At 53.0% G+C, this 25,003-nt stretch overlaps 13 protein-coding genes across 13 annotated transcripts; 4 read left to right on the top strand and 9 right to left on the bottom strand.

Moving 5' to 3' along the window:
- Positions 1–783: 783 nt before the first annotated feature.
- Positions 784–2,861, top strand: P170DRAFT_394461 (uncharacterized protein). The gene is made up of 4 exons (XM_024846061.1): positions 784–1,111; positions 1,198–1,228; positions 1,285–1,426; positions 1,513–2,861. Exons 1-4 carry the CDS (start codon positions 1,052–1,054, stop codon positions 2,777–2,779), a joined length of 1,500 nt encoding a protein of 499 aa, XP_024698424.1. The 5' UTR covers positions 784–1,051; the 3' UTR covers positions 2,780–2,861.
- Positions 2,854–3,608, bottom strand: P170DRAFT_418830 (PMF1/NNF1 family protein; the record flags this gene model as incomplete). The annotated part of the gene is made up of 2 exons (XM_024847245.1): positions 2,854–3,148; positions 3,223–3,608. The coding sequence occupies 2 exons, from the start codon at positions 3,606–3,608 to the stop codon at positions 2,854–2,856; spliced, it is 681 nt and encodes a 226-aa protein (XP_024698425.1).
- Positions 3,609–4,026: 418 nt separating this feature from the next.
- On the bottom strand, positions 4,027–5,496 carry P170DRAFT_72529 (putative cAMP receptor-like protein). Its single transcript, XM_024855353.1, has 4 exons — positions 5,140–5,496; positions 4,880–5,081; positions 4,332–4,823; positions 4,027–4,254 (listed from the first exon to the last, which is right to left on the bottom strand). Exons 1-4 carry the CDS (start codon positions 5,394–5,396, stop codon positions 4,087–4,089), a joined length of 1,119 nt encoding a protein of 372 aa, XP_024698426.1. The 5' UTR covers positions 5,397–5,496; the 3' UTR covers positions 4,027–4,086.
- Positions 5,497–6,316: 820 nt separating this feature from the next.
- On the bottom strand, positions 6,317–7,837 carry P170DRAFT_441578 (cyclin-dependent serine/threonine-protein kinase phoA). Its single transcript, XM_024850344.1, has 3 exons — positions 7,748–7,837; positions 7,635–7,658; positions 6,317–7,565 (listed from the first exon to the last, which is right to left on the bottom strand). The coding sequence occupies exons 1-3, from the start codon at positions 7,790–7,792 to the stop codon at positions 6,645–6,647; spliced, it is 990 nt and encodes a 329-aa protein (XP_024698427.1). The 5' UTR covers positions 7,793–7,837; the 3' UTR covers positions 6,317–6,644.
- Positions 7,838–8,302: 465 nt separating this feature from the next.
- P170DRAFT_441579 (putative SIR2 family histone deacetylase) lies at positions 8,303–9,814 on the bottom strand. The gene has a single exon (XM_024850345.1). It carries the CDS (start codon positions 9,569–9,571, stop codon positions 8,417–8,419), a length of 1,155 nt encoding a protein of 384 aa, XP_024698428.1. The 5' UTR covers positions 9,572–9,814; the 3' UTR covers positions 8,303–8,416.
- On the top strand, positions 9,794–11,402 carry P170DRAFT_514406 (PQ-loop repeat-containing protein). The gene is made up of 2 exons (XM_024855204.1): positions 9,794–10,089; positions 10,149–11,402. The coding sequence occupies exons 1-2, from the start codon at positions 10,034–10,036 to the stop codon at positions 11,245–11,247; spliced, it is 1,155 nt and encodes a 384-aa protein (XP_024698429.1). The 5' UTR covers positions 9,794–10,033; the 3' UTR covers positions 11,248–11,402.
- On the bottom strand, positions 11,313–13,286 carry P170DRAFT_394477 (co-chaperone SGT1). Its single transcript, XM_024846062.1, has 2 exons — positions 12,282–13,286; positions 11,313–12,217 (listed from the first exon to the last, which is right to left on the bottom strand). The coding sequence occupies exons 1-2, from the start codon at positions 13,080–13,082 to the stop codon at positions 11,630–11,632; spliced, it is 1,389 nt and encodes a 462-aa protein (XP_024698430.1). The 5' UTR covers positions 13,083–13,286; the 3' UTR covers positions 11,313–11,629.
- Positions 13,287–13,406: 120 nt separating this feature from the next.
- P170DRAFT_441582 (terpene cyclase/mutase family protein) lies at positions 13,407–15,981 on the bottom strand. The gene is made up of 4 exons (XM_024850346.1): positions 15,699–15,981; positions 15,152–15,615; positions 13,653–15,098; positions 13,407–13,593 (listed from the first exon to the last, which is right to left on the bottom strand). Exons 1-4 carry the CDS (start codon positions 15,903–15,905, stop codon positions 13,503–13,505), a joined length of 2,208 nt encoding a protein of 735 aa, XP_024698431.1. The 5' UTR covers positions 15,906–15,981; the 3' UTR covers positions 13,407–13,502.
- A 2,027-nt stretch (positions 15,982–18,008) lies between these two features.
- P170DRAFT_418850 (putative meiosis-specific topoisomerase Spo11) lies at positions 18,009–19,519 on the top strand. The gene is made up of 7 exons (XM_024847246.1): positions 18,009–18,276; positions 18,330–18,396; positions 18,446–18,554; positions 18,613–18,699; positions 18,752–18,832; positions 18,886–18,957; positions 19,012–19,519. The coding sequence occupies exons 1-7, from the start codon at positions 18,042–18,044 to the stop codon at positions 19,480–19,482; spliced, it is 1,122 nt and encodes a 373-aa protein (XP_024698432.1). The 5' UTR covers positions 18,009–18,041; the 3' UTR covers positions 19,483–19,519.
- Positions 19,520–19,832: 313 nt separating this feature from the next.
- On the bottom strand, positions 19,833–20,397 carry P170DRAFT_370046 (E2 ubiquitin-conjugating protein UBC7; the record flags this gene model as incomplete). Its single annotated transcript, XM_024844939.1, has 2 exons — positions 19,833–20,086; positions 20,151–20,397. 2 exons carry the CDS (start codon positions 20,395–20,397, stop codon positions 19,833–19,835), a joined length of 501 nt encoding a protein of 166 aa, XP_024698433.1.
- Positions 20,398–20,763: 366 nt separating this feature from the next.
- Positions 20,764–22,925, bottom strand: P170DRAFT_441587 (scramblase family protein). Its single transcript, XM_024850347.1, has 3 exons — positions 22,495–22,925; positions 22,257–22,428; positions 20,764–22,199 (listed from the first exon to the last, which is right to left on the bottom strand). The coding sequence occupies exons 1-3, from the start codon at positions 22,839–22,841 to the stop codon at positions 21,132–21,134; spliced, it is 1,587 nt and encodes a 528-aa protein (XP_024698434.1). The 5' UTR covers positions 22,842–22,925; the 3' UTR covers positions 20,764–21,131.
- A 155-nt stretch (positions 22,926–23,080) lies between these two features.
- On the bottom strand, positions 23,081–23,839 carry lcl2. The gene is made up of 2 exons (XM_024855205.1): positions 23,525–23,839; positions 23,081–23,438 (listed from the first exon to the last, which is right to left on the bottom strand). Exons 1-2 carry the CDS (start codon positions 23,706–23,708, stop codon positions 23,245–23,247), a joined length of 378 nt encoding a protein of 125 aa, XP_024698435.1. The 5' UTR covers positions 23,709–23,839; the 3' UTR covers positions 23,081–23,244.
- A 131-nt stretch (positions 23,840–23,970) lies between these two features.
- P170DRAFT_441589 (mitochondrial 54S ribosomal protein bL27m) lies at positions 23,971–25,003 on the top strand. The gene has a single exon (XM_024850348.1). It carries the CDS (start codon positions 24,015–24,017, stop codon positions 24,825–24,827), a length of 813 nt encoding a protein of 270 aa, XP_024698436.1. The 5' UTR covers positions 23,971–24,014; the 3' UTR covers positions 24,828–25,003.

Consider the following 25,003-nt stretch of genomic DNA (forward strand, 5'->3'; position numbering starts at 1 on the left):
AAAAGTTGATAAAGTCGGCCACGCGAAACCAGGGGGACGGTATTCGGTAATACGGAGTACGACGGAGTACTTCAACGCCCGCGGACGCCTGCCCGGGTGGGAGGTACCCCGTAGGTACCGCGTAATACGTACGTACCGCGTACGCTTTCATGCATACACAGACTAATGACGATCATCAGAGGAGACTCCGTTCACGAATGCATCATACCATCCTCTCTTGATCTCGTCGGGATCCTACCCTGCTTCTTACTCGGCAGTTCGACAGTTTCTTCTCATAACGGGACACTAAACCACTAACCACTAAATACTAACCACTAAATAGTAAAAATCACCAAGAGACAGGCCCCTTGGCAAACGGCGGACGAGGGAGATATATTACTGCCACGTGCGGTACGGTCATCGTAGTCAGAATTGCTTGGCATCCACGCGAGCCGATCAAATTCCATTTCCATGGAGACTCGCCCGCGGTGGCAAAACTGCTCTGGGAGACTCGGGATGACAGCAATTGAGAATCCATGGCGTCATGATTGCGCCGATCGACTAACCTTCCCACCTGGGAGATCAAGACTGTTGACCAGAGTCACCGATCATGGTTCAGAAGTCTTTCACACAGCAGTCCAGTTGGGAGGCAGTAGTAGTGAGATGCGAATGTAACACCCGAAACTGCTGACTCTCTTCGGCACCTGAAACAGCCTAACGCCAGCGGATCTCTAGTCTGCTTTAGCTCCTGTTTAGCTGCAGAGTACGGATCCTGTACTCCGTTGGCAACCTTCGGGCAGAGGATGAGTCCAGTAAGTTACGGACGGGGCTGATACTGTACACCCGGGCGGTGGACAGGGCGGTCTCTGCCGCCCGGCATTATTATCTCATCACCCCTCATGTCTTTTTTTCTTTCTGGTGTTTTTTTCTTTGTTCATACTTGGTCCTGGTGACTTCAAACTCACAAAAAGAAATCTCTACCGTACCGCACTGCACTCGTCTGGATTGCTTTGTTGGGGTCCAGCTGAATTCGACCGCGCTCGATTGGCTAGCAGATAGGACAGAATCCATCATGCCAAAACCCAAGGCTTTTTTGAAAGAATCCAAGGCCAAGAAGAAGGCCTCGCAGCAGGTGGGATATGCCCTTCTTTACATCTACTTTTGAATATCCTATCGGCTTTGCTTGTCATTGTTTCGAGCTTAACTGATGAATAACAGCTCCCCGAGACTGCCGATGAGTTCCTAGCAGGTAATATACAATGCTCTTCTTAACTGGTCCACGGCTAACAACCATGTCCTGCTTAGTTGGCGTTGAACAGGAAGAAGCGGGAGAGAAATGGAGGGCCGGAGATGCAGCCAAATCCATGCGCTTTTTCATGCGCGCGATTGCGACCTATGACGACGGCTTGAAAAAGCATCCTCATGCTTTCGATCTAGCGTACAATAAGTAAGTCGCCGGCGTTCCGTCACACCGTCACCACCCATACCAGCAACTCGTGATACCGGGAATCCTTCAGGCTGATAAAGAACCAGGGCGAGAGTCCAATACGAGATCACCCAACACCCCAAATTGGCTGCTCAGCTGCCCGCCCCGGTGGCCGACATCTTGCAAACAACCTTACAGTCGCACAGAGAAGCCCTGGTCCTTGACCAGGACAATGCAGATGTCTTGTTCAACACAGCCCAGGTCCTCACGAGCCTTGCGGAGGCAATCACCGACACCAAACGCCCCGCCGATGAACAATTGAATCAAGCCGTAAAGTTTCTCCAGGAAGCTCTGGAGCTCTTCCAGCGATGTCTCCTTCTGCAAGAGATGAAGTACACCGAGATGCAAGAACACATTAAACAGATGGAATCCGGAATCTTGGATCAACGCCCCGAGGATATTCAGCTCGCACAAGAGCAGATGGAGGATGCGGGTGAGTCAAAGACCTCGGAGCAACAAGAGCAATGGGCTGCCGTCGTTGAGCCGGTGACGAAGGACACGCTCGTGGATACGGCCGTGGCCCAGTTGGAAACACTCACGGCTCTTTGCAATCTACTCACCTTCGATCCCGGAGTCGGACTGGCTTGGGTCGAGGAATACTCCTCCGACCTTCTCCAGGAAAAGATCACGGTGTATGTCGATGGTTCGAACCGAGCCTACGACGCATCGCTGGCCCGTGCAAAGTTCAGCTGCGCTCTGAGTGAGGTCCTGTACCGAGGCGGGCGTATAGATGTTGAAACGTATTATGGAGAACTTGCGCGTGTTTTCGGACCTGAATTGGACCTGTCTGCGGACCCCGATGGTCTCTGCAGCAAAGCAGACGCGTTCATGTCGTTTAACACCGCAGTCACCGAACTGCCTCCTTCGCATGACCCTGAAATGCTTGAAAAATCGTTGAAGCTAAGATGGCAGTCACTATCCGCAGCTCTGGACGGCCTGACCAAAGCCTCCAAGATCCCGGATGCGGAAAATCTGCCCAAGATCCATCTGGCTCGGGGGGATGTAGAAGTCAACCGATGGCGGCTAGGCATGCCGCCCTGGGAGTTTGGCATGGCGCAGCAGAATGCCGCCCTTCTTCTCCGCAATGCCCAAACATATTATCGAGGCGCAGCCGCCTTAGCCCGAAGAGACGGGGGCGCAAACGAAGAACGGGACGGAACTTGCAAGGAAGCCATAACCGCTGCAATGGACGGTCAGAAAGAGAAGCTGGAGCAGCTCAAACGCAACGCGCCCAAAGAACTGATGGTTGCCGCAGAAGACATGGTGGAGGACGGCTGGGTAAGCCCTGCAGACATGGAGGCGTTACTGTCGTAAATTGATAGATACCCATTTCACCGATCATTATTGGCGCTGGCCTCCCACGGTAGAAACCGCATCTTCGTTTTAAATCAGATGTCCGATCTGGCCTTCACTTCCCCGTCCATCTGAACAGCCTCTTTGCGAAGATCATTCTCGTCGCAGAATTGAGTCGCCGCCGCGGCCGCCCCTTCCAGGTCCGCAACGACCGACTCAAGACCCGACAGCAGGCTTTCAATTTCCACTCGCTGGGCCTGGACCCGGTGCGCGAGCTCTGCATTTTCGGTCTGCGTAGTTTCGATTTGGGAATCCAGAGTTGTCTGCGTCTCCTGTAGATACGGAGTTAGGTGAGCGCGGTACAACTCATCTGGCGACAAGGTGTGGGCGCTGGATGCATGAAATCCCATACGGTCAGCTCATGTGCTAGAACTAAGACGTAGGGGAAGAAAGGGGAGCATTACGCGACCTCGCCATCTCCTTGACCATTGTCTCTTCTATTCAAGGCCTCCCCGACCAACCTATCCAGCTCGTTCAATTGACGAACCGCGTCTCTCTCCCGCACAATGTCATCGAATTCAGCGCGAGCGCTTTCTTCTAATTTCGCATTCAGCTGTCTCCAGACGGACTCCAAACTGCCCGGGACGTATTTCGCCGGCGTGGGGAAGCATCCGGAGAAGTTGGCGTAGGAGTTTGCTCGAAGCGTGCGGGCCAAGGCCTGGTCGAACACCTTGTGCAGAACGGCGGCGCGCGGGCCTGGCGTAAGGGGAACGGGGACGGGAGGCGGGGGGGAAGGCGAAGCTGCCGATCGAGACGGATCAGGGTGAGAAGGACCACGTTCTTCTGCCATGACTGAGGAGTCAATTATTGGCGTCTTGAGCTTCTTCCTAGCTTTGGTGGGGGTGGATTGAAGATGGCAGGGCGCAGTGGAGGGAGTTGGAGCGAAAGCAAGAAACAATCGGGGCGCGCGCGGGAGGAGAACGCGCCGGGTCACGTGCATGTATAGAGCCATCGCGGAATGCGAGTAGCCATGCTCTTCTTCCCTCTTCTACCTGCGCAGGTTGTAGAATCGTATTACGAGCCAATCCTGTTATCGGTGGAATACTTTTCAACCATCGTTCACTCTTATCATTCATGAGTCCGTACCAACATCTATACGTAGAGCAAGAACTAAAACAGGGCGGATAGAAGATCCGGATCTACATTGACCAACCCATCAATCAATGAATGCTGCCGTTTTCGTGAGAATGGTAAGGTCGTGCGGCACCATTGTCCATTATTATGGAATGGCGTAGACCGAAGCCGGCACGAAGTGAGCGGCTGCTTCGTCAAAGGTTGTTGTAGGCCGACTTGAAGGCCGGCCAGGAGATGGATACGTAGATGATGCTGTTCCAGAAACCCTGCAGGGGAAGGACGAAGCTAGAGAGATAATTCAACGGGAAATTGAATGTTTGAGGAAACACGAGAGCATATACCCGGTTGATTGTAGACGGAACCTAGTATGACCTCTACAAGTCAAAATTCTGGACCCCTCGATCGAAGCGAAGTAGCAAAGGGTGGTCGTCATACTTACCCAGGTGAAGATAAGAGCAATGAAAAAAAGCATCGCATACTTGGTGTAGGCCCAAGCGGCGGAATTGGCCTCCGCCATCATTGCGCGGCGATGGAGGTGCGAATCTGACTGTTCAGGTCCTAGCAGCTTCAGCGGGATACCGCTGCCGTGTCCTCCTTCGATAGTAACCGAGTACGGGCTGCAGTATGAGGGAGGGAGGTGCGATGAGATTGGGTTTGAGCTTTCCGCCACTGATTGGAAAATTTTGTTGGGCGTTGTCGCCTCCCTGGTGATGCGGATTTCGGTCGTTTTCGAGAAAGCCGGTTTGCTTGTGTTCTCACAATCCGCATTCGAGTCGAGCATACCGATATGGCGGAGCTGTCGTCTTCTCTTGTAGATCACACTGCCTGTGCGTGCATAGATAGCAAAGGTTAGGAAAATGACGAACCAGACCGGGCCATAGAACACGGCAATCCGCAGGAAGTCCCAGGATGGAGCAACCCAACACCAGAGCTGCGCAAAATGTTAACATGTCAATTGACTCCAGCTGGAAAGCGCTAGGTACTCACTATAGCGGTTCCGTATATCTTTCCTCGCGCCCCGGTTTTGATGAAGAAATAAACAAAGGCTGGGATGAACGGCGTTCCGTAGCAGAACGCAAAGTACTTCCACTCTAAACGTCGGAGCCGATCCGAGTCGTATTTGCAAAAAAATGTCAAGTAGACATTGCAGGCCATGGCAAGAGTCCATAGCGCATCGGCAGGCATAAACCTGGTTGATATTGGAGTTCAACATAAGCGGACTTGCACAAGGAGTGGATTGCACCAACCATTGGATGAAAAATGCCTGGAATTGGCAAAGAGGGCTATCAGGGCCTGCATGAATGCCCGACTGAGATATGACAGTAGCCGAGCTGGCCATGATATTGCCCCAGGAGGCATAGAACACTAAGCGATTGATGGGCTTGCGAAAGGAGGTTGAGCAGAAGAAAGAGACGATTATAACACTTGATGCTGCGAGAGACACTGCCGAGCACACCCGTTCCGTGACAGATATGGCATATAGCTGAGGCTCTGATGGCGACATGATGTCAAGATCATAGTGAGTAGAGCAGCGTACAAGCAAGTCCGGAAGAGGGAGGACAGTCTCAGAATGAGGAAACGAAGGCCGGTTTTTCTTCGTGTGCTGGTCAAGGGGTATCCGGAGTCACAGTCAATGTGTCACAGTCAATGAATCAGCAGAATGATCTCTGATCTTGTGTAGGTTTGTTTAGCACATGGAACACACAAAGCTGCATTTGCTTACCTGCTATCTCAAACGTCAGTGACAGACATCGGAAAAGATTGGAGTCAAAGATATCCGCAGGAACAAAGGGCAAATGCGGGCCTATTCCCTTCTTAGCAAGACCCAGTTGAAAGCGTCCTTCGTCCTTCAAGTGTCCACGAAGGTAGTAGAATAATGTGACCCAACCAGGTGGCGGCTTCGTTCGATATCGACTAGGGTTCGACTGTCTGCTTCAGGGATCCCTTTGTGGATTCAAGCCCTTGTTTTGTTTTCATCCCTCCATCTATTTCTAGGTTAAGCCCGTCCAGGCATCGGCCAGACTCCGACAAACCCAGGACTTCTGACCCCCGTGGGCATGAAAAGGTAGTTGCGTGCCATATATTGAGAGTTTGCTTATTCTCGTCCAAACCGAGAAAGCACGTAAAAGAGTAGGGGCCAGAAAAGAGACGATAAAGGGGGGTGCATGGTGGTGAGTGCCCTAGCACGCGGGCGATTCTTTGAGTGATCCAGACATTCGTTCCTATCCTTGAGCCAGCCACTTTCCAAGCATCGAACAAAGAAAGCGAGAGGAGTAAGCGGGGATCAAGAGGATTGAAATGGACGGATGGAGGAGTCACATGTCTTCTCTCGACAGAGATCAATTTACCGGGCGAGAAACAGTGTAGTTGAAGTGATTGGCAGCCAGGAAATTGAGCAGTTTTGCAGGCAAAACAAGATGTTATGTCGCTTTCATCAGATGCCGACTTTCACTATGCACAACCCAATATGTATGCAGCCAGAAAAGAAATCACACGAAAATTAATAGGAACATGATCTCGATATACCCTTGCCTCGGTCAGAACGCCGCGCTTTCCTCCCTTCTAAATCCGCCATCACACCGTGTTCTTCAATCCATCATAACATGAGAGCCCATACCAAGGCATTAAAGGCCGGGGAGGGAAAGAAAAAAGAAAAGAAAACGATAAGAATAAATAGAAACAAACACGCAGGAAAAGAAATGTAAGAATATGGATACTCAAAGAAAGAAAAGGAACCCTGTACGACAGGCGACTAATATGCTTGTTGTGATGCAACCATCCCCCCATACGCTCCAGCCATCTGTTGCTGTTGCTGTTGTTGTTGCTGCTGCTGCTGCAACTGGGCCTGCAGCTGAGGTAGGTCGTGGAACCATGGGTGCTGCAGTGCATCGTGCGCGCTGATTCGCATCTCGGGCCGCAATTGCAGCATCCGGTTCAGTAGATCAAGCCCCAAGGGATCAATCTGAGGCAGAATTATGCCAAGATCCTGCGTGGCATAGACGTGGAAGTTCGGTTTATATTCCGGAAGCTGAGAGATGCCCGGCCACGAGCGTTCGGAGGGCGTCCCCATCAGACGGAATATCTTCTGCAGCTGATCCTCGTTCGTGGTTCCCGGAAACAGCGGACGACTGGTGTACAATTCTGCCATGATACACCCGGCAGACCAGATGTCGATGCTCGTGTTGTAGGTCCTACTGCCCAGGAGGACATCGGGGGCCCGATACCATAGCGTCACCACTTCGTTGGAGAAAGTGTTCACGGGAATTCCGAACGCCCGAGCAAGACCGAAATCTCCCAGCTTCAACTGCCCTTTCTTATTGATCAAGAGGTTTTGCGGCTTGAGGTCGCGGTGAAGCACCCGGTTCTCGTGGCAAAATGCGATGCCCTTCAGCAGCTGGTGCATGAACGACTTGATCGTCGCCTGGTCCATGCTACCCCGGTCGTTGCGGGTGTCCATGTATTTCTTGAGATCCTTGTCCATGTATTCGAAGACCAGCATGAGCTTGTTTTCCGTGTGAATCACGTCGTGGAGCGACACGATGCTCTCATGTTTGAGCTCCTTCATCAACGAGATCTCTCGGATAGCGGTGGACGGCGTCCCCTCTTCGGAGTCGAGGTGGATTTCTTTCAGGGCGACCAGTTCTCCGGTTTGGCGATTCCGACCTTTGAACACCTATGGTCACAAGCAGGTATAGTCAGGTCAGGGACTGGCGGGGGTAGGGACGGTCAGCATGGAACATACAGTAGCATAGGTTCCTTCTCCGAGCTAGACAAGAAAGAAACGCCAAAAGCGGCCGACGTTAGCTCGTCTGATCCCCCGTCTTCTCTCGCAGGCCCGACGAGGAGAGAACGCACCTTTTCCAGCTGCTGGAACGAGCTGGGTTGCTGGGCCTTGTCCATTGGCGACGGCGCCCCGTGCGAGGCAGGCGAAGGTTTCGGGGCGGGATGAGTGAAGAGGAAGGACTTGGGAGAAACGAGGGTCGAGACAATGTTGCGATAGGCGGAGGTGGTCTGCTGCAAATGAGGATCCCTCGGGGTTCTTAAGCTGCTGCGACGGTCCATGTCGGTGCTGAGTGCGAGCCCCGCGCATTCCCTTCCTGCGCTCCGTCTCGTAAGTCATTAACGGCCCGCCATACCGCCTGGTACCGACCGTACCGGACAACCTCGCGCGCCACCTCGCGCTGGCCCTGCGCCAGCCGCCAATACGTCGTAAGTACATTACACAGCCCCTTACCGTACCGGAAGGGTCCACCCCCGCGCTTACGGCCGACCAATCCTGTGGCGCCCTTCGGCCACGGCGTCTAGGACTATGCCTACGGGAGGTACATGGTACTCCGAGCAAAGTACTCCTAGTCCCTGGTATCTGGTTCGGTTCTATGATTAGGATACCACAGATGAGAGCGGTAGTTGATGGCCAATAAATCATTAAGCGCCTGGAATCCCACGGCACGACACTCGTGCGACGGGGTACCTATATATATGTACACCCTATGTATAAATAGAAATACCTACTGCTCTATGCATCTAGAAGCGCCCGAGTGATGACAGCTGCGATGCGACTGACGGCAGCACCGATTCGGAACTGAGGCTGCAGCGAATGTAGGTGGATCCGACATGCTGCTCCTTCCCATCTTCTCCGAAGAGGAGGGACTCATTCCGCACTCCTCCGAGGTTGATGATTCCGATGGGCATACCTCTCCGATAAGCCCGTTCCACCAGCCTCCACGCCGAATAGGTCGCGAGGCTACTGCCAAGAACAAGCAGCCGACCGGCATCGTCGATTGCTTCTTCTGCAGTGGCCTTCACTACCGGGTCGATGTTTTCCCCGAACATGGTCACCGCCGGCTTGAGGATCCCAGCCGTGGAAGTGGGTAGCCATGCGCCGTCACTTTCCACGTCCACTCTGCCTGGAGTTCCATCCGCGAGCCGTGGCGCTTTCTCCAAGCACGTTGGGCATGACGGATACCGGAATGTGGAATAGGGGGCTTCGGCCAGGTCCACGTCGCCGTCCGGGTTGAGCTTCAGGCCTTTGCGCCGTCTTTCTTCCGGATTGTCTGTGTCGAGTGCCCCGGTGTCGACCATCCTCGCCAGGAACTCCGCCCAGGCTGGGTTGAGTTTCTGTAGCGACTCCTGAAATTCAGCCCGGGAGAACTGGTTCCGGCAGCTCGTGCAAACCACCGACCTCAAGTAGCCATGGAGCTCCACCGTGGCGAGGTCTGGATGAGCGGTGGAATGAAAGGAATCGACATTCTGCGTGACGACGGAACTGATATAGCCTTTGGCGCTCAGGTCTCGAATGGCTCGGTGGGTGGAGTTAGGCTGGGCTTTCACCAATCCCGGCCACCCGATAAAGCTTCGGGCCCAGTACCTCTTGCGCGATTCATGCCGCGTTACGAACTCATGGAAGTAGATCGGTCGGTAGGTCCGGTTTGTGATGTAGGTGCCGTTCTCGCCCCGGTAGTCGGACAACCCGGAAGCCACCGATATTCCCGCTCCCGTCAGGAGCACCGCCTGGGAATGTCTTCCCACATCGACGCCGCGAAGATACGGCGACGGTGGTGCGGCGAAGAAGGACAAGAGAGCATCAATGGCCCCGGAGACGGTGCGCGCGGACGGAGGAAAGATAATCGGCGGAGGCAATGCGCCGGTGAAAGGAATGCGGATTGATGGCGTCGTCATTGAAGACGCATCGCACAGCCGAAAGAAGTATACCTGAATTCTAGAAGTCGGATCGATAAAGAGCGAAACCTTGAAGGGAAGGGAGTCAATACTCAAGTCATCGACAGCCCAGCTGACTCATCACCAATCACATGATGCTGTAGGATGTGGGCGAAGCAGCACAAAGACCAAGCAGAGCTATTGATAAGCTATTGATGCTGCTTCGGTACGAATGCCCGAGAAGAAGCTGCAGCTCTCCCACCGTCAGCGTCGTTTGCATCGAAAGGAAACGATCATCGCCGGGCCTGGATTTCCCCGGACTGGGCACGTGACCGCTGCCGCACGTCATCGTCGTTGGACCTTTGAACCTTTCGAGTTCGGCAAGCTTTTCGTCCCTTCGCTGTGGATTTTTCCTTGGTTTCGCCTTTAAGAAGATCGACCTGGGGAAATAATCCCCAATTCACAGGATCGTCCCCATCGGACATGTTTCCCTCCCAGACCGTTAGTTTAGATTTAGACGCATTGAGCGGAATCTGTGGGTTAGTACTAGTAGTACCATCTCTCCCTGCCCGCCGTATCTTTACTGATGATCAAATAGTTCGATATCCATTGCGTGCTGGGTCGTGGTTTTCTCGCCCCAGATCATTGAAAATTTTCGTCGTGGATCCGCAGATGGCTTGTCACTTCTCTTCCTCGTCGTCTGGTTGGCGGGCGATGTATTCAATATCCTAGGAGCCGTGCTGCAAGGCGTCCTGCCGACGATGATCATCCTTGCTGTGTACTACACGCTTGCAGATATCGTACTACTAGGGCAATGCTTCTACTACCGAGGCTTTACCCTCAAGGATGAGCCATCCTCGCCGCCTCCTGCGCAGGACGACACCGAGAATGCAGACCCGACATCGGAGCGAACGGCTCTCCTATCCTCAAAGCCCAATGGCTCGTCTTATCAGTCGAATGGGACCCAGAACCAACATGGCAATGGACACGTAACGTCCACTTCTACATCTACCGCCCAGCCACCTTTAGATCACAGAAGACACTCGGCGGCGTCTTCCACCTTCCGTGACATCCTTCACCCCTCGGTCGATGGCACCCATCTATCCCCAGCGACCCCGTTCATCGAGCCCTCTCCTAAGCAGACGGCGCCTGCGCGTCATATATCTACCATCCAGTCCATCCTGTTCAACGTATCCGCCATCCTATTGGTCTGTGCGGCGGGCATATTGGGCTGGTATGTCAGCCCGGGGTCCTCGAAGAACAAAGGCGATGAACAGCCGCCGGACGACAACTCCCTTTCATTCGACACGTGGGGACAAGTCTTTGGCTACTTCTGTGCTGTTCTCTATCTGGGCTCGCGCTTGCCGCAGATTCTCTTGAATTACCGGCGCAAGTCCACGGAGGGCGTCTCCCTTCTATTTTTCCTATTCGCCTGTATCGGAAATCTGACTTATGTCCTTTCCATTCTGGCATATTCCCCAGTCTGTCGAGGTGATGCACTGGAGCAGACTAACCGGTGTCGTCCCGGGGAAACCTCGGCATTATATGGTCGCTACATCCTTGTGAACTTGTCGTGGCTGATCGGCAGCCTTGGAACCCTATTCCTCGATATGTGTATTTTTGTCCAGTTCTTCCTCTATCAGGATTCTGGATATACCGAGAATGAACCTACAGACCAGGGTAGTGCGACGGAGTAGCCTCCAGATACCCATGGCTTTAAAAAAGAAGGTGGCTCAAAGGAAAACTGAAGATCATAAACCGTGAAATCGTTATGTTTTTATTTAGATCAGATCCATTTATCCAGTCTGGGGCTAAAATTGGCGAAATCAGGACTCAAAACTGAAAATGCGTGCTCTTTGTATCTGAACTGATTTTCCTCGGCGTGCTCAGCACACGCATTCATGCGGCATAGAAAGAAGCCAGAATGGAACAGAAATAAGACGACCCCTATTATACCCCCAACCCTCAATTGGAAGCGATAAAGGGGAATCGACTACATGCAACACCCGCTAGAAAAGCAATGATTACCTCCGTAAAACTCCGTTGATGCTCTTGCATCTGCGTCTGCGTCAAGACGCTTCAATCACTGGGAGGTCGAGCCTCGACTTTCCCTTGGCCGACTTCATTCCAGTTGGTGCTCAGGGAAGTTCCCTGGCTTTCAACGTAACTCTTGATCATGGCGCGGCGGGTGTCCGGATCGGCGCCAGCGTATAGCTTCTTGAAAAAGGAGTCGACTGGGTCGCCACCTTCGTAGTCCGAGTCCGCACCATCCGATTCATTACCCTCTTTGTCATTCTTAGGATCGGCCGTTCCATCGCCTGTCGCCTTTTTCTTGCCCTTGTCCCCGGCCTTGGTCTTCTTTTCGGTTAAAGTCGATGCCACCTTGTCCCAGTCTTTTGGCCCTTGGCGAGATGACGAAGGATAGGTCGGTGCGGCGCTACTTGATGGTGCAGAGCTCACGGCGGCCTGACGGTCGGCTAGCTTAAAGTCTGTAGACACGGCCTCTAAAGCATTCCATTTCTGCCCCGCCAGTTGTTTGCGCAACGAGAGTTCGATCTTGGTGGACATGACGGAGACCTTAGATGCAGAGGGATCGATAGGGGCAAACAGTGGGTCAAGGGTGAAGTCATAATCAGCACCAGAGGGAAGAGGGAACCCGATGGCAGCCTAGGAATACTTCGATTAGTATCTAGCAAAACATGTCGCCATCAAAAAGTATTGGGAAGCATACCGAGTCACTTGTAAATTGAACGCTGGCTTTATCTTTGGGCACACCCTTCACGTACAGGGTGACGACCACGCACTCGTTAGATTGATACCACTCGTGCCTAACTTTGTCAACCGAAGGAGCAGCTGCGGCACTCGGAGCTACTGGCTTGCTCTCAGAGCCTTGAGTGGAAGAGGAAGCCCCCGTGTCGGTCGAGCTCTGATGCTTCTCTGGCTCCTGGACACCAGTTGCCCCGGCCTTCCCCGACTTGAAAGCCTCCAGTTGCTTCTTGAGCTCCTTCTCACTGGGGCTTTGGATGCCAGTGGGGTATTCGGCGACCGTCACGGCGGCATTATCGTCCCCCTCGGCCAGCTTGTTCAGCTTGCCTTTTACCTTCAGCGTCCAGATCGGGAGCTCCTGATATCCATTCTTAGCCGAGCCGGCCATAGCATTCTTCACCTTCTCCGATTTGTCCTCATCCTCATTCCCCGCCGCGGTCTTCTCCTGGATAGTCCCAAACACGAACGCGGCATCACCGTATCGTTCCAGTTGATATAGTGCGACACCTCGTCTCATCTGGGCGGCTAGAATCAGCTCGCGCTTCCCACGCTCCCGCGCGAGTGTTACGGCAATCTCGGCATCATGTAAAGCGGCCGAGTAATTGGGGCCTCCGTCGGCGGGTTTCAGTCGAGAGAAAGCGGTAGATCGTTTGATGTAGTAGGGGGGCGCACGCGGCAGCTCGATCAGTGCCTGGGTGAAGTATTGAATTGCACTGGGGAAATCCGAGTTGGCGAGTGCCTTGTCTCCCAGCGAAGCCGAGTTCATTTTGTCCGGTTGTTTTTAAGGTGGGCTGGCTAGCTCCGCCTTCAAGCTACCAGTGACTCCGCGCGAAGCTCAATCGTTGAAATAAAAGCAAAGGATGACGCCGGAGGTAGAGTAGACAGGAGACGTTGGGGTTTTCCGGAGAGTTAAAGAGGAGAAGAGTCAAGCAGACAAAGCAAGCCCTGCTTGTGATCAGCGCAGCAATCGCGGAGGTCGAAGAGGTGAATCCGTTGCTTTCGCGCTGGAAACTGCGGGGATCCCGACCTGCTTATGTCAGGGCTTAACTAATCCTTCTAGAATCAACTACAGGCTTCACTACGGACGAGGCAAGGATTTGACCATTCAATAATTAGAGATACATATACTTACAAGAGACGGAGGTCCCTGGAAACTGCCCTATTCTGGAAGCATAGCGTCCGTCCTTCACAAGAGCTCTTCGTTGCCGAATTTGCGACTGTAAAGCCCCAGCGCGCGAATGGGCCAGTACAGCTTATAGTTGGGGTAAGAAATCATACTGCAAACCAGTTAGTTTCGCTCCGTTAGACAGTCCATTCACCCGCAAAAGGTACTCACCAGGATTGGTTGAAGACCCCCTCAATAGCCTCCTGCAGCCATTCTCCATTCGGCTGTTGCCGCGACATGAGCAGTTTCATGGCTTTCTGAAGCGGCTCCTTGTGGGGGTATCCGGCCTCCATCAGGGCAAGACATGACCATGCGGTTTGGGTGACTTGTGACTGCTCGTGATGGGTGTAGACGTGGTTCGCACTGCTGAGGTAGGATTCTCCCCACCCGCCGTCCTCCATCTGCTTCGAGAGGAGGAACTCGCACCCTCGGCGGGAGTATTCACTGGTTTCATATGTCTCGCCAATGCTCGCCAGACTTTCCAGGGCGAACATGGCGGCGTAGGTGAAACAAATACCCCAGGATCCATACCAGCTCCCGTCGGGTCTTTGGACGCGCTTGATATACTGCACTGCCTTTTCTTTGGCCGCCTTGATATCATCGGCACGGTAGTCGGGGTAAAATTTGCTGAACAACGAGAGCGCGGTTACGGAGGCGGTGGTGCACTCGGGGTGGTCGTAACTAATCATAATGCCTCCAAACACCTCGGCGGCATTGAGACACTCGATCTTCGGAGACGCGCGTGTAACCTCGTACTCGGAGAATCCACCGGAAGGGTTCTGCATCAGTAACAGGCAGTCGACACTGTCCTTGAGCCGCTGTAGGGAAATCAGTTTCGGGTAGTTATGAATCTCTTGAAGCTGGATAGTGGATCGCAGGCCCTCCGCAGTGCAGTCGCTCACGTTATACCCTTGCGTCTTGTTGCTAAAGGGCCAGGATCCCTTGCAGTGTTGACGATAGCACTTCTCAAGGTCAGGGACATTCTCCTGGATTTGGTGGTCTTCAAGGAATTCCAGGGCCTTGGTAAGCATTGGGCGCCATTTGGGATCATCGGCAAACCCGGCAACAACTATGGCCTGCGTGATGAAGGCAGTGTCCCATACCTGGACACCGTTGGTGCCATTGGAAAGCAGACCCTCGTTCTTCACCCAAATGTAGTCATGAAGGCGCTCCCGGTGGCGGCGGACCGAGTAACTATCGGGCCCATCGTGAATATAACAAGCCACCATGTTCATGGGGTTGCTCACGGGACCAAGACCGGCAAAATCGGTGTTCTCGTCTTCCATGCGAATGAGTTCCCAGGTCCAGTCTTCTGCCCGGCGCACCACGGCTGGGAGCCGAAGGTAGGGGTTCCAAATGTTGACCAGAAGGAGATTAACCGTGCTCAGAAGCCATGTTTTAGGGTAGTAGTTATCGGCTTGGTGGATAGAATTACGATGGCGTTTGAAATCAATCGAATCGTATGGTTCCGTATACAACTCCTGCCGTAGCTGCCTAGTGAGGGGGTCCAAAGGATGGCTGAATTTCTTGGACCAGAGATACGACATGGGCAGGAAAACCTGGCGCATGTGAATCCACCATCGCCAGGGGGCAAACGGAACCCAGTCGGGAAGAAGCCTGAATAGAGTCATTAGTGTGGTTCATAATGCAAGGGAGAGAGGATGACGGACCAGATCTCGGGAGGAACGGGGTTGACGCAGTCCCATTCCATGACACCAAGGATGCTGAGCCAGAATTTTGCCCAATGTGGGCTATAAAGTGCACCTCCGAACTGATGCAGCAGGCCGCGCGCTTTGATCATTCGCGGATCTTCTTCGCTGGTGCCGACCAGGCGTAGAGCGACGTAGTTCAAGCAAGTGCCAAAACAGGAGCTATGGCCCTCGATGTGAAGGCCCCAGCCTCCATCTTCTGGGTGCTGGCGAGCAAAGAGATATCTTCGAATCTCCGTCGCATATTCCGGGGGAATTGGCGTGTTGGTAACATACCAGGTGATGATGATCCCGGGAAGCAGAAACATCGGGCCACCGTACTCACAGGCCCAATTCCCTGGCGGTAGCTGCAGCTTAGAAAAGAACTCCAAGCCGTTCTCAGCGCATTGCAGAGGAGTTTTGGGGGCTGGCAATGCCGGAAGATCCTAGACGTAGAATGTTAGATTGGTCGGAATCGACATATGCAGTTGCAAGGAAGGGGGATCTAAAAGCAAGAGAGATAGCCTACCAAAGGAAGACCTAAAAAGTATTTATCGGCAATTGATTGAGGCCACTTTTCATTCTCCTCGTCCGATTCCAGATAATGCCAAGTTTGACGGCCACGGTCATCCAGTAGACGCCATCTAGAATAGTCCGTTTTGGGATCCCCGTTAGCATCGGCCGTTAGATGGCCTTGCGCGGCCGTTTTCCAGGGAGCAATGTGGTCGCCCGCCATATTTGAGAGCTCAACAAACCCGCTGTCCTTTGGAAAACAGGTCGATCGGACGATTGCCTCGTGCGGACGATCTTTGGGGGCGAAAGGGGATAAGAAAGCAAGAGTTGATCGTAGCGACTGGCGAAGAGTCCGGGGATGGGTCTAGTCCCGCTTAGTCATCAGGGGCGGTTTAACGTATTCCACAAGCGAGTCGGCACCACAAGCGAGCCGGCACCCCAACGCGTTTTGACCGCGATCAAAAACCTTACTCAATTCAACCACTAACCATGCCTCCAAAAGCGCGTCAAAAGTCAGGAAATTCAGCCGAGCAGGAGGGGAGGATTCTATTAGCAATCTCTGCTATAGAAAATAAACAAATTACCCAAATTGCTAAAGCTGCGCGTCATTATAATGTGCCTCGTTCTACTCTACAAGATCGGCTACGCGGAAAAACAAATCGCTCAGAAACACGTGCCAATGGTCATAAAATGACTCAAAATGAAGAGGAATCGCTTGTACAATGGATTCTATCGCTAGATCGACGTGGAGCGCCTCCCCGACCGTCCCATATACGAGAAATGGCCAATATTCTTCTTGCTGCGCGCGATACTACCCCAGTTCAATCAGTCGGAGTGAACTGGGTCTCCAACTTCATTAAACGACAAGATCGCTTGAAAACTCGCTATACTCGACGCTATGATTATCGGCGCGCTAAATGCGAAGACCCCAAGATTATCAGAGAGTGGTTTGATCGCGTACAAATCATTATAATGCAACATGGAATTGTACAGGAAGATATCTACAATTTTGATGAGACTGGCTTCGCTATGGGCTTAGTAGCTACTGCTCAAGTAGTTACTAGAGCTAATTACTACGGAAAGGCCTCTCTTATACAGCCTGGCAATCGAGAATGGGTTACTTCAATCGAGTGTATTAACTCAACCGGTTGGGCACTTCCTCCATGTGTGATCTTTAAAGGAAAGATCCATATAGAGGGTTGGTATCAAGATATCAAACTCCCACGCGATAGCAGGATTGAAGTTAGTCCTAATGGATGGACTACTGATGAGATAAGCCTTCGCTGGCTTAAAAACCTCTTTATTCCGACTACTACTAGTCGTATAACTGGAAGATATCGTCTTCTAGTTCTTGACGGTCATGGCAGCCATCTTACACCTCAATTCGACCAGATATGCAGTGAGAATAATATTATTCCTATCTGCATGCCTGCACATTCATCGCATCTACTACAGCCTCTAGATGTTGGCTGCTTCTCGCCTCTAAAGCGGGCGTACGGCAGCTTAGTTGAGAAACAGGCACGCTTGGGAATCAATCATATCGATAAGTTTGATTTCTTAGAGGCCTTTCCACAAGCTCGTGAAAGCGCTTTTCAAGCAGATACTATTCGGAATAGCTTCGCAGGTGCTGGTCTAGTTCCACTTAATCCAGATAGGGTACTCAGTAAGCTGAATATTCAGCTAAAGACCCCTACACCACCAGGCAGTCGATCTACCAATACAGCGCCAAAAACGCCTTATACAACTAGGCAGCTTGAAAAGCAGGCATCTACAGCAAAGAAGCTGCTTAAAGCGCGTACGCAGGGCCCTTCATCTTCGCTAGAGATGCGATTTAATAAGCTTATTAAAGGTCATGAATTACACCTTAATGAGCTTATTCTTGCACGCGAAGAAATCCGTGAATTACGCGCTTCTCATGAAAAGAAGCTTCAAAAAAAGAAACGCTCTACTAGGCAGCTAGCTATTACAGAGGGATCAGCTATTCAAGAAGGCCTAGAGCGATTTCAGCGCGAGAATGAGGTTGATGAAGCTCAAAATACGCTTCCTCTAGACCCTGCACTTTCTGCAGTTGAGCCACGCGTACGAGCGCCACCACGCTGCAGTAATTGTCATATTCTAGGACATAGACGGTTACAATGTCCCAATCGAGTTCCTAATTAGTTTTTATATAGAAATGCAATTATTTCGTTGATAAAGCCTCTAGTATTTGGTCCGCGGGCAGAAATTGGAGCGGGGGTGCCGGCTCGCTTGTGGTGCCGACTCGCTTGTGGAATACGTTAGTTCACTTTTACTTTACTTTATCCTCATAGCCTCTTCCAGTCTCTCCTCTCTGCAGACGGGCTGATCACTGCTTCGACGGATGGCTCTCCCTTTCCAGGATGCAGTGCAGAGCTACATTGCTACAACCATCTCGGCGGTCCTCCATGAGCTGTCATCGCCCGATGGTCGACCGATCATATCAATAAGCCGAAGACCACCGAGACAGTCCTGCTATATTAACCCCGTCACTGGTGCCCTAGAAGCTGATGGGTCGGACTCTCGTGTTGTCAACTACAGTTGGCCCGGTAGAGATGCTCATGAGGCCTGGGAATTCAGTACAGTATCTTTGTCTCGAGGTTCCCCCATGGACGCTGAATGAGTCCGATAGCGATTGTCTTTCGTATCCTCGCAGTCATCACCGAAGCGATCCACGCAGGCTTGGTGATCTCCAAAAGGTTGGTTCTGATCTGAATGCTGCTCGGACAATGGCCGATGCGTCGATAGAGACATCTACTACACTGACCCGGCGTGTTTCGGATCGCAGCGAGCCGTCGACACTGTTATCGACGACCTGGCTCATACGATTGGAGTGGATAGATTGTCGTTGAATGTGGTAATGTGTCACATCACGTTCAATCTCAACACCTCACCAGTACTCACCATTGCCAAAGGAGGCGGCAGCAAAAGGGCTGGTTACCGGTCATTTCCGGCTCACCCCCCAGACTCGTGGTGCGTCGCATGACTGTGCATCTGACAAGGTCAATGGCATCGGCCATCCTCGTCCCTCCCACTGCTGAGTGGTCCATATAGGACGCTTTGATACCGAGGATACGGGATTTCGATAATGTTGACACGTCAAGTGTCAAGTGGGTACTGATCATCGAAAAGGAGGTAATTGCCCTGACGAAGATACTCTGGTGAACCCATTTCTCAAGGCTGCCTAGGCTGTCTATCGTCGGTTAGCCAGGAATGACTATCATATCAGGGCGGCGGCTGGAGAAGGGATTCTAATCACAGTAAGAAAGACCTCGCTGTAACCAATCTTGTGCCGGTGATTGAGTCCGTCCAAGGGAAAAGGCTATCCGGACTTATCCACGCGTGAGTTTGTCCGTAAGTTGTCAGAAAGTAGACAACTGCTGGAAGACCCGCTACACTTCTACGCCTTGGTTGACAATGACCCCGACGGCATGGCCATTATGTCAACCTATAAATACGGCTCTATGGCGCATACACGCGACAATGCAAGACTCAACATTCCTTGCCTACGCTGGCTGGGGCTGCGCACGTCTGATGTTGTAGCCGGCGCCAGCTCACTAGAAGATGATGCACTCATTCCACTGACCGCGAGGGACCGAAAAAAGATCATCGCCATGCTCTCAAGCAATCCGGTGTGGGCAGCGGACGGGCCCGAGCTCGGATGGCGCGCAGAGTTACAGCAGATGCTCATGCTGAACGTGAAAGCTGAACTGGAGATCCTGTATAACAGAGACGGTGGAATCGAAGGATGGGTTGATCAGAAGATGGCCACTGTAGTCCGATAGACCAGGCCATGTCAGCGATACCGGGGCTCGAAATGATCAGTCTTCATGAGACGCGGGTGCTCTATCGATACCGTATGACCATAGCCATATAAATATAATTAGGGAGGGAAAAAACAAAAAGAAAAAAAGCCATCAAAAATTCTATCAGCACTAGTTTATCAGCAGTGCAGACGAATCACGTAACAATTGAAAGCTTTAGGAACAAATGCACCGTAAACGCCGATACCACATCCATGCAACCAGACCCAGGTTCTGTCACGCGCCAGGCGATCAAAGCATGTACATAACGGGCGAGTTATATACGGGAGTCGTCGTAGGGATATCGACGGTCTTTCTCTGCCATCCAAGTCCTACAATCCCAGGCCCTTGCGGACCTCGTCGCGAACCTTGCGCTCATACTCGGCCCGTCGCTCTCTCCACATCTTCGCGGCCTCCACGTTGGCAGGACTCTCATCGTTGGGCTCGGCCAGCATGCTCATGACAGAAATGAGGATTTTCTCCACGCTCTGAATCGGCGACCATCGCTCCGAAGCGTGCTCGTAGTGGTTGGGATCATCGCCGGGAGGGTGCAGAATGGAGATACAGACGGTCCCGTTAGGGTAGACTAAAAACAAATCCATTGTCAGACATGCCACGTTCCCTTTGCTACACACCTGGGAATCACTCACCGTTCGGATGCCAGACCCCGCCCCCGACAAATTTCATTGTCGGCGGACTCAACGGATAGTCCTTGGGGAATTTCAATTCGGCCGCAAACACCCCACCTTCGAAAGGCGTGCCCTCGGGACCCTGGATGAGGGCTTCCCAATAGAACATATCATCTTCCGTAACGGGGCCGGCCGTGATACCATCGGGCGGATTCGTCGAGAGGTTCTTGTATTCGTGGAATAGACGTTTTTGCGCGACCGACGACATGGTGAGCGATGGGATCGGGATGTCCAATTGGAGGTGGTGGGTCGGTGCAAATGGAATTGATTCGGAGATCAGTCGGAGGCGGAGGAGAGATGGAATAAAGATAGAAGAGACTGAAGGCGAGGGGGGCAGAGGGGAGTTGATGCGAGAAGTTGGAAAAGGAGAAAGAAGTGGAGGGAAAAGAGTTGTTGCCACCGGAGGAAAAGCGGCGTTTGTCAGTCCCGCCGAGGGGTTCGGCCCGACGTCATTAGGAAGTATACAGACTTTCTAGTTTCTACACAGATGGTTTCTAGTCAACGCGGCCTAGAATATGGGATATGGTCGCAGCTGAGACATCTACATCGCGAAATTGAAGCGAGACTAACGGGATATGAGACGACATTGGCTAGGATCTAGTCTCCTGCTCTTTATAGTCCTTCCTTTGTATCTTGTGTGTACAGCATTGTCCGCGCATCAGGGCGCGCTCTCCATCTCGTAGGTCCTGTCTTTGATACTACGACTCTAGGTCGTAGGCCAGCTGCCAGAGCCGTTCTCCTTGTCCAGGTTGGCGCCCGTCGAGGCTGCTGTTGTCACCCGGGGTTCGTAGCAAACCCATAAATTGCCGCCCTCGATGCCGATGTTAGCAGGCAACGGTGCTCTTGTACCGGTGGGTTGACTTGACTGGAATCTTCGGGATTTTATGAGACAAAAAATGAATGGGGAAATAGGCCTATCATTTAACTGCGTCCGAATGTCAATTAGAAAAAGTCGTCGTCCCCGCCGCCATCGGTCGGGTCTTCTTCGGCCCAGAAATCCTCTTGATCATGGCTCCAAGGATCCTCCTGCTCTTCAGCCCAGACATCTCCGTAAGGGCCAACTTGTCCGGAAGTCGGTGCCTGTTGATCCATGGGCGGCGGGTGCTGATCTGGCGGAGCGGACTGGGACTGGCCATCCCCCGGCACGCCCCGGGATAAGGCATCATACCCTGCCATGGCACCTGCGCCTGCAGCTCCAGCCACTGCACTGTCGGTCATGCCTCCGGTAGCACCGGCTCTGCCCACCGTTCCCGCAGCGGTCTCTCCTACAGCGCCGGCTTCACCGGCAGCGGCGCCACCGGCCGCAGCCTCTCCGCCAAATCCAGGAATCCATAGAGGGAAGAAGCCAAATCCACCGGAGTCACTATGACGACTGAAGTAGTCAAAATCAATGCTGACTGCTGTAGCCAACATTACCGCACGTTGGTCGAGGGTCATTCCGGTAACGGAAGTGTTTTGCGTAGCTGCTTGTTCTGCGTTAAGCGCCGCCGAGTCCATTCGTAAAGCGTATACGCCGGTGTCCGTGAAAACCTCCCGCGCAAAACCCGCAAAGTTGCGGTTCACAGATCCTATTAATCGACTGTCGGCCGAGCGAAGACCGAAGTCCCACGACAAGAAAGGTTCATCCACATAAGCGAATTGGTTGTATTCACCTTGTCCTGACCCGTTGCGTGTCGCTTGAATTAGTTGCATCTGCTGCGCGCTAGACAAGCCCGACTGTGAAAGTGGCATTCTCTGTGTTTGCATGTCTGTTGCTGGGTCCGGCGAGGCGTGGTAAGTGAAGAGGTTATATTTTCGGCGTAAAGGCGCCCACTGTTGCTGGGCTTCCCCAACCACACGCATTTTATCAAATCCTAGTGGCGAGACCCGGGCGTTCGAGGATTCTGTCGCCTGCGCCAATGTACCGGGAGAAACAGTTTGGACATTTGTAGAGGGGTGGGTGCTTGTTGCAATATCTAAGGGGTTGTAAACTCGAATGCGAGAGTTGATCCAGGAAAATGGACGGTGAAACTGGGACCATTAGTATCGAGAAGCGGTTTCTCTCGAACTGGACGGGGAAACACATACTCGAAGCACCTCATTCTCATGCCTATCAAACACGTGCGTCACGAAACCCCGATGCGTCCGAAACCACTGTCGAGCCATCATGCTTGCCATTCCCTTCTCCTGTTCTGCCATATAACCGATGTGGTTTCCATTTGCATCCATGATCACGTACTTGTTGGCTTGTTCAAACCCGCTGTCGAGAAAAAAACCCGGAGGTCAGTTTGAAGTCTTGATTGAACGACAAGGAGGCAACACTAACATCATTACATTCATCAGTTCTAGCTGCCGCTGGACCACCAGCCCAGAATTGGCCAGTATCCCCGTCGCCGGATGGGTTTCCTTGAGCACGGCATGCGGATCCTCGGGTATATGGACAGGAGCGAGAAGCGAATTTTGGGATGGATCGTAGTCTGCGTGTGCGGAGCCGGGATCATTTTTCACTTCTGATTGCGCGGGTATCCTCTCTCTTCTTAGGGGCTCTGGCCTGCGTATGGAATTGCGAGGACCGCGAGGGCTAATGCGCCCTCTGGTAAAGGAGCTCGAAAGTGCCCGGCCAGGCGCCTGAATCCATCGCGCCGGTGGCTGGCGCAGTGTGGCGCTCCACATTTCTGACCGTAGACTGTATCTCTCACGAAAGGTGTTTTTGAGCGAAAGAGTAAATAGGTATGGGGACGAGAACGCGGGTGAGACTTGGATCATGGCGAAGAAGAAGAATCGCGCGGAGGGTAGAAATTATGACGAAGGCTGCGGCGGACTTAAGCGGAGATAAAGCGTCTCCGGCAGAAGCGACCAGAAAACACGGCGTCCCATCAAGCAGTTTCTACGAGACAGAGGAAGAAAGCAGGCAGGAAATAATGCATCTTAAAACAACTGTTCGAGGCTGCGATATAATCTTCAATGGCTACCCAAGCACCAGTGGTTTCCTAGCGATCCCAAAATATGCATACACAGTACAACAGGCCTCATAGGCAATCATCCAGACACATCATCGTAATCGCTTCGAATCGAATCACAGAAGTCCCTTCCGAGCCAGCTCAATTTTCCGCGACGCCTCTCCAAACTCATACCCGCCTCTCGAGACGCAGACAGCACTTCCTTCGCCGAGTTCGACCTTCTCTTCCACGTCCGCGTGGGGACACGGGCAGTGATGCGGGAAATGGACGCACGCAAGAGTTCCGGGACAGAGGTACTTGTCGCAAGCGGCTGTTCCGATTTGCGATCGTAGACACACGTTAGCCAACCATGGACTTGATGCGACTCGACTTGACGAGGGCCATGGGTCGCATTACCTGATTCCCATGAATTCTGATACCGGGAGCTGTCGCTGGGAACATTCTGAGACGCCTGCTGTCCCTGTCGACCACCACCTCCTCCGCCACCGCCGAACATGTGCTCGAAAAACTGGAACTGGGCGTGGGCCACCGAGGCCAACAGGAGCCAAGCCCCGAAGGTCTTAATCCAGGCTGACAACATCGTCGAATGATCGGGCGGATGTTAGAGAAAATTGAGTGATTCGAGGCTCGGGTCCAAGGGCCAAAATGCACCCAGAGCAAACAAGCGAAAAAGAACCGACCGAGGGAGAAAGACGAGACGCCGAGTAGAGGTTGAGATTGTAGATTGTAGATGGTGATGATAGCTGTCTATACCCGTCGATCCACCGCCGCACGTGATGCCCGCCAAGGCCATCCGCGCCGAGAAAAAAAGCCGCTTCAACTCGAACTCGCTCCAGCACCGACTCGAGAGGCTCCATCCGACTGCCAAACACAACCCCCCCCAGCAATGTTACAACCCAGACTGCTGGCCCCGTTCCGGGTGCTGGAGAGGGCAATTGCCCCTTCTCTCCGTGCTGCTCAGCCCATCTCTCGCCCTTCGTCCTCCATCCTCCCTCGAACCGTCCCCGCTCCGACACCTTTCTCCAACTTCCTCCTCCCTCTGTCTCACGTCCGTCATGCCTCCCACGCCTCCCAGGGAACGGCGAACCGTCACTCCCGTGATCCGGCCGGAAAACGCCTGGGCGCGAAGCGCACCGGAGGCGAATACGTGGTCCCCGGCTGCATCATCTTCCGGCAGCGCGGAACGAAATGGTTTGCCGGCGAGAACTGCGCCATTGGCAGAGACCACACCATCTACGCCACCGAGGCAGGCTATGTGCGCTACTACCTCGACCCCGAGCGACACTCGGAGCGCAAGTACATCGGAGTGTGCTTCGAGAAGGACGGGAAGCTACCGACGCCCCGAAACGCCCCGACCCGACGGAAGTTGAACCGGGTTGCGATTGCCCGCACGCCAGATGTCCTTCCCGAGCCTCAGTCGGATCTGGTGGCGACTGGAGAGACCGGCACCGTGGTCGCGAGTGTGCCAGCGGCGGACGCGGAGACTGGCGCCCAGCTGCGTCCGGGGTACATGTACCGTCAGGCCAATTGGCAGATTGGTCGCGCGGCCGAGAAGGCCGGCATCACGGCCAAGCCGTACAACCGTGATAACCGCTGGATGGCGTGGAGGAAGAGACAGGCTCGGGCCCAGCGTGCTGCCCAGATGAAGAGTCTGAAGAACAAGAAGAAGGCGTCGAAGAAGGGCAAGGGTGGCCGTTAACCGGTGATGCATGTCTCGACCTCTTGTCCCTCTCCGCCTCTCCTACTGTCATTTTAATCTACGACACATGCATTTGACTGCGCCACACAATAACGGATCCCTGAGTGTTTTCTTTTTTTGTAATATAGAAAGATGTCTGCAATTATCAAGCTGTTTTCCCCATGTACGAATGCGCC

Source organism: Aspergillus steynii (genome assembly GCF_002849105.1).
Source record: "Aspergillus steynii IBT 23096 chromosome Unknown P170scaffold_11, whole genome shotgun sequence".
Taxonomy (NCBI): Eukaryota; Fungi; Ascomycota; class Eurotiomycetes; order Eurotiales; family Aspergillaceae; genus Aspergillus; species Aspergillus steynii.